Genomic DNA, 6896 nt, shown 5'->3' with positions numbered 1-6896 from the left:
CAATATCTTCTTTGATGAAGGTGTGGGCCCTGAACAACCATTCTCGAACTTTAATGTACCAGGGTATATGACTCACAAATTTGGCTTTGACTTGTTCCGGAGCTTCTGATTTGGAGGCACGAGAAATGAACTACTGCAGGGCTTTGGTAGGAGCCATGTGTTTGTCAAGGACTTGGAAAAAGTCATTCTTGTTTGTTTTTCTAGTAGTGTAGACAAACATTAGAACCGGTTCTTCGAATGGACCGTCTGCAAGCAGTTCAGCTTCTGGTAGAACATAATTGATTTTCACCACAAACTCTTCAGTTCCATACAGGTGAGCAAGCTCATAGTCGTGTCTGCAAAATTCCGCGACATAATCTTTGAGAAAGTTCATAGCTGTGTGATACGCACCCACATTGATGTCATCTCTTTGAATTCCTCAGAAGTAAGCAGCCTGTGTGAGAATGTCGTTCAGATTTATCAAAGGGAAATTCGCATCGGAAATGGTCGCAGGAGTTGGCTTGTTTCGGAGGATGTGAAATCGGAATAGTAAGCGGTTGAGATCAAATTTCACCAAAAATTTTCTTCCGAAACCATCGACTTTGGTTATTCTCTTCCACGTCCACACTTCCTTGAGATGATGTGCATGCTTAGACTAGAACGTTGTGAGACTTTCTCTCTATGTCCGGAGAATCACCTCCAGATTGTCAGATGGGTGAAAAGGAGAAAATTTTATGTAGAATTTGATGTAGGGAGAGAGAGAGAGAAAGATCCAGCTGTTCGGAATCATTGGTAGGAACATCGTAATACATGAGTGGGTTAATCTCATGATTACGGAGGATGCCTTCGCGACAGAGAGGAGAAATCCTACGCATCGGATCAGGATTATCCTTGAGATCTTGGATCTGGATGTTGTCCTCTAGTGCTCTATTGATTTCCTCCTAACACCATCCATGTTTTTGCTTTGGAGGAGGTCCGGAGAGAGCTGCTTGTTCGTCTGTTAGAGGATTTTTGCCTTTGTATTTCCTCAATGTGTCAATGAAGAGCTTCATGTTTTTGTCAATGATGAATTCTGGAGAAGGGTTTGGAAGAGGTTCTTCCAAAATTTCATCACGGATCCGTAGTAGAGAGCCCTGGTCTACTGGAGCAATTTTTGGAGCCGGAATCGGAGGAAGCATTGAAGTCGTGGCTCGGAAGGCTTAGGCAGTAAGTAGAGATTTTGCCTTTTCCATTTGAATACCCATCCAAAGAGCATTAGGTAGAGAAGATGGCCAAGAAACATTGGACCAAATTCTTTATTCTTCATCAGTCATGACCTTTGGGAACATCTTCTTCGGAGCCTCGATACCAAAGACAACCTTCATTACAAAATCTTCATCACTATCTTCCTCATTGCATTTAGAAGGGGAGATGGAAAGGATCTTCAAGTCTTCTTCATCAGAATCAATTTCATCCCGGAGTGTGAACTCCGAGGAAGGCTTCTAAATTTGGCTAGGACCTTCTCCCCCTCTTGCATCGGTGGACCTTCGGACCAGTGCAAGCTTCAGTGATTCATTCAGATCTTCAAAATTTCCAAACACCTTTTGGAGTCTGGTGTTGAGTTGTCTAGTGAGGGCAACATATGCTTCCGCAGTGGAAGCTTGAGTATCAAGGTGATCGAATAGATACCCCAGGACGGCTAACATCTCATCAAACTTTCGATTCGGAACATCGAATGTTCCAAGTGGATCGAATCAGTTTGATGAGGACTTGTTGAATAATGAGATTTAGCTCATCCTTTTCTTGATTTCCTTCTCCAAGCGTTGGATTTGTTTTTCATGACGCACATGGGTCTGCTTGATAAGATCATTGGTAGTAGAAGCATCATATGTAGCTTCAACTTCCTCAAGAGAGTGCTTGAGCCGGATAGAGATCAGTTGATCTAGCTGAGCTTCTCTTTCTGCAATGGAATGTCCGAACTGGTGTGAGAGAGACTGAAGGATGGCATCGAGTTTGGTATCGAGTCCGAAAACCTTTTGATCCATTTTAGATTTGAGCTCTATTACAGATGTTTCGATTGAGGAGAAATTCTTCATCGTGTCCAACACATTTGTTTGAATTTAGAGGAGAGAAAAGGGGTAAATGTAATCACCCACTGATGATTCGATGTCTGAATCTGAGTGTTACGGCTTTGCTTGATGTGAAGATGGATTTGTGGATGGACTAGGCTTGGTAGTGGCATCGTTTTCATGCAGCTTGGAGTTGGATCCATCATCCGGTGTGGTTGAAGAAGACGATCTGAAGTCAAAAGTAGACTTTGAGGATAATACTTTAGATTGAAGACAAATGGAGGACATGAAGTTAAGATCCCGAATCGATTTGCAGGCGTCTGATAACATGATTTCTTTAGAAACCTCTTCTTCTGGATCAACTTAGAATATATTGGTGTGAATGGTGATTGGAGGTTGTACCGAAGCCAGTTATTTATCAGCATCATTATCTATTGGAGGAACGTATGGAAGATTGCTTTTAAGAGCTCTGTTGTACATTGAAGTGAGTGTAGCTTCCACTTGAGCTCTTGTCAGATCCGGACGTCTAGCAATAGCCCTGTTGACATAATCTTCCCATTTGGGATCGTTAGCACCTGGTCATCTTGTACACCTTCTGGGTATCAGACGAGTTGTGGCATCCGAAGTCGGAGAGACTGCTCTAGCTTCGGAATGCTTAGGGTCTGGAATAGGGGTTCCAGAGTGTGTACGAGTGAAAGAAACGAGAGGGTTATCAAATGTGACATGTCGGTGTGTTCCAGGTGGTGCAAGGAACTATGATCAACACCGATATCACCTTTTTGGGAAGGTGATAGTGGATTATGTGGAGACTCCCCATAAGTGTGTGTGTGTGTGTGATTTTGGAACATCGAGGGGTACCTACGATTAGTGGGCAGGGGGGTGTTCAGATGGCCAGAATCAGCCGGAATGTCATGTGTTCCTTCCTGTTAAGAGGAGGAACTGACTTTGGGTTCCTTTTTAGGCTTTAGCTTTGTTGGAGAATTCTTCCATTTGGCAGATTTCTTAATTTTTGATTCGGACACGGAAGGTTTGGCCTTTTTCGAAGTAGGATCAACGGAGACTGGGGTAGGTTGTGTTGGGTCAAACACAACTGAAGTCTCCATATGATGTTTCAAGTAAATGGATTCGGAAGGAATTGAGGCCAACATGTGGTTCGGAAGTCGTCTAACCAGACCAAAAGAGGATTGGTCCGGAATTCTATAAGCCTTGACAATTTTGAATGAGACACATACCTCTGGAGGAATTATGGAGACCGGAAGTGGTTCAGAAAGCTCCTTAAAGAGTTGTTGAAGTGTCAGTGCCCAGACTCTAGGGCTTGATATTTCGTTTTCCTTCCTCTAGATGGAAAACTTGCAGAAGTCTTGCCATAGAACCCCCAGAAGATCAACCACATTTGTTCAACCAGAGAAGATTCTATAGACCACATGAAGCCAGTCTTTGCTGAGAGTGTTTGTACCACCGTGTTTTTCAAACTACCCGCAAATTATGAAGTGCATCAGCACTGTCCAAAGTCCGGAGATGGCTGATTTCTTGAAGTCTTTAGACATGTAGTCTTGGTTGTACCAATGTGATTGAGGAATGTTTGAAACTCTTCATTGGTAGGCTCTTGAACTTTGAAACCCCTAGGGTTTTCTTTTACACCAATGGCCCTGAGAAAAGTGGATTTGATGATGGGCACAATCCTGTGTCCGATGATCATGGTCTACAACACACCGTATTCAAGTTTAATGCTTGTGAATGCTCTCTGAAGATGATGTAGTGGAAGAGGTGGATCAGGAACTTTAGTGAGGGGAACAATGATTGGATGACATGCTATGAAATCGATCATAATACGCACTGATTCATCATAATCTTCAGGATTCAATGAAAATAACTGCGTCGTATCCCTGAGAAAAGGTTCAGGGGATTCTGATGATGATTATCCTTTTGATCGTTTCTTCTTAGTGATCGAATTCTTGGGAGTTGAGGCTGTTGGAGCTGTTTTTTTTTTGTGGTGATGATTTAGATGCCATTGTTGCATAATGATGAGTGTTTGATGAACACGAAGAACAAAGAAGAGGTGTGAAGGTTTGGAGGGTTTGAGTGCATAAAGGTATAAAAGGGGATGTTAGTGGGTATATATAGGTAAGTGAAATAGGTCGGGTTAGTAAAGGTAATGACAAGGGTCCGAATGTGAAATGGGTTGCATTTAATGAATGACGCTTTTGAGGGTTGAACTGAACTGGGAATGGAAAGGTTAGGTTGTGTGTAGCTCGAAATGCTAAACCCTAAACGGCGATTCGATGGTTGCTTTATGGAGGCGTGCAAACGTGTTCACGAAAATCGAGGAAGATAGGATAAGGATCCTCTTAAAAGTAATCGTTATGAAAATGTTTCGCCTTATGGACCTTTGGTATTCTAGATGATTGATTCCGTATATATTGAAAAAACTGTTGGGTAAAGAGTTGAGTTCCGGAACAACATTTATGAAAAAGATCCGGAGTAAAAATAAATCCGGAGTGAGTTTAACGATCAAGATGTTTTCGATTGAGATTCCAAAATTATGATTTGAAAGATCCGGAGTGAAATATTTTGATTTCAGATTCCCGTGTGAAATTCTGAAATGATGATTTTTGTGATCCAAAAAAATTGAAGAAGATTTTCGAAAGAGATTTGAGAGGCAGTCTAGAACAAGATTCGAGAAAAGTTCCGGAGTGAACTTTTCTTAAGAAAAAATTTGAAGTGTAAAGCGCAAAAACTTTTTGGAGTGGAATTCCGAGATGACCTTATGCAGTGAATTCTGAGATGAAATATTTTTCATTTTGACTTGTGAGGACTTAGATCAATATACAATCAGGATGAACTGTACAACTTAAAAATCAAGTGATGGTTAGAAATAAAAGATAATAAAATGATCTTGTGTATTCCGAGAGAAAGTAGTTCCGAGAAAAAAATTATTATTTTTTTATTTTATTTTTATTGAGATGGAACCAGATTTCTTTCGAATACTTCATCAAAGAGAACAAGTCTCTTGAAAGAACTGAGAATCTAACATCATCATACCCATATTATTCAGAAAACCATTAAATTTGGTTTCTTCTAATGCCTTGGTAAAGACATCATCAATCTTATCGTTAGATGGAACAAAAATGAGTTCAATGTTTCCATTCAAAATATGGTCTTTTATGAAATGATACCGTATGTCGATGTGCTTCGTCATGGAGTGCTAAATGGATTGTGTGAAATTGTAATAAAACTTTGAGAATCAAAATAGATCGGAATGCGTTGAAAGCGGTAACCATAATCCAAGAGTTGAGGCTTCATCTATAGAACTTGAGAGGTACAACTGACAGCAACAATATATTTGTATTCGGTTGTAGAGAGAGCAATGTAGTTCTGTTTCTTAGATGACTAACTAACTAATCGACCACCTAAGAACTGATATCCACCTGATGTGCTCTTTCTATCTAATTGTAGTCCACCATAGTTTGAATATGAGTAAGCTTGTAATAGGAAACTCTCATTTGCTGGGTACCAGATTCTGAGCTTCTTAGTACCTTTAACGTACCTGAAAATTTGCTTGACTGCCAAAAGATGAGACATCTTCGGGTTGACCTAAAATCTGGCACACAAACATGTGGAGAACATGATGTCTGGATGCCTAGCTGTGAGATAAAGTAGAGATCCAATCATTCCTCTGTACTTCTTTTCATCGGCTACAACACCTGAAGGGTTAACAAAAATCGTGTGTCCGAATCCCATAGGTACCTTGGCAAAGGCACAGGTGTCCATTGATTACTTTTTAAGGAGTTTCAAAATGTGCTTCTCTTGGTGAATGAAAATTCCTCTGTTAGTCAGTTTGACTTAGAGACCAAGAAAGAAACTTAACTCCCAATTCATACTCATTTGGAATCGATTGATGATAAGCTTAGCAAAGTCAACAACCATTGATGGGTCAGTAAATCAAAAAATGATGTTGTCTACGTATATTTGAACCAGCATGAGATAGTTTCCATTCAATCTTCGGAATAGAGTAGGATCTAGAACTCCTCTTTGAAAACCAAAGCCCTTGAGAAAGTTGGTGAGGGTCTCGTACCATGCGCGGGGAGCTTGCTTGAGGCCATAAACTGCCTTCCGGAGTTTGTAGCAATGGTTCGTAAATGCAAGATTCATGAACCCGGGGGCTGTTGAAGATATACTTCAGTGTCAAGTTCACCATTTAGAAACACACTTTTAACGTCCATTTGGCAGACTTTGAATCCTTTATGAGTAGCATAAGCGGGGAAGATTCTGATAGCTTCAAGTCGTGCAACAGGAGCAAAGGTCTCATCGTAGTTGAGGCCTTCAATTTGATTAAAACCTTTAGCCACTAGTCTTGCTTTGTTTCGAATAATGACTCCTGCATCATCTAATTTGTTGCAAAACACGCATCTTGTACCGATAATAGGATGATTCAGAGGAGGAGGGACGAGAGGCCAAACTTCATTTCTATCGAATTCTGCCAGTTCTTCTTGCATGGATGTGATCCATTCAACATGTTCAAGTGCTTCTTTAATGAATTGGGGCTCAATCATGGAGATAAATTCCAAAAAGTAACATTCATGTTGAATACTTGCAATAGATCTAAATCGTACACCAGCGTTTAAGTTTCGGATTACTTGGCTCGGAGGATGATCCTTGGTCCAGACATGTAACCTTGGAAGTTCTTAAGCCGCAGACAAGCCAATATCAATGATGGGATTGAGTTGCTACCCCTGAATGGTTTGAACTTTAGGATGATGCTCCCCCTGAACTTCAGAACCGGAGAGTTTGCCATCATCATCAGAATGGAACTCGAAGAAGTTTTCATTTTGATCATTGTTGATGGGATTTGAGTCATCAAATTCAGTA

General features: G+C 40.7%; 1 protein-coding gene across 1 annotated transcript; it reads right to left on the bottom strand.

Annotated features, from left to right (window-relative positions):
* Positions 1-6175: 6175 nt before the first annotated feature.
* Positions 6176-6580, bottom strand: LOC145035579 (putative mitochondrial protein AtMg00820). The gene has a single exon (XM_078984105.1). The coding sequence runs from the start codon at positions 6578-6580 to the stop codon at positions 6176-6178; it is 405 nt and encodes a 134-aa protein (XP_078840231.1).
* Positions 6581-6896: the final 316 nt, after the last annotated feature.

This window comes from Lactuca saligna, chromosome 3 (assembly GCF_052625555.1).
Source record: "Lactuca saligna cultivar CGN05327 chromosome 3, ASM5262555v1, whole genome shotgun sequence".
Classification (NCBI taxonomy): Eukaryota; Viridiplantae; Streptophyta; class Magnoliopsida; order Asterales; family Asteraceae; genus Lactuca; species Lactuca saligna.
Note: the sequence above shows the minus strand (reverse complement) of the source record. Positions and strands in the feature narration are given on the sequence as shown.

Coding starts and splice junctions, on each gene's coding strand:
- LOC145035579 (XM_078984105.1), bottom strand. CDS start 6,580: ATGATTGAGCCCCAATTCATTAAAGAAGCACTTGAACATGTTGAATGG.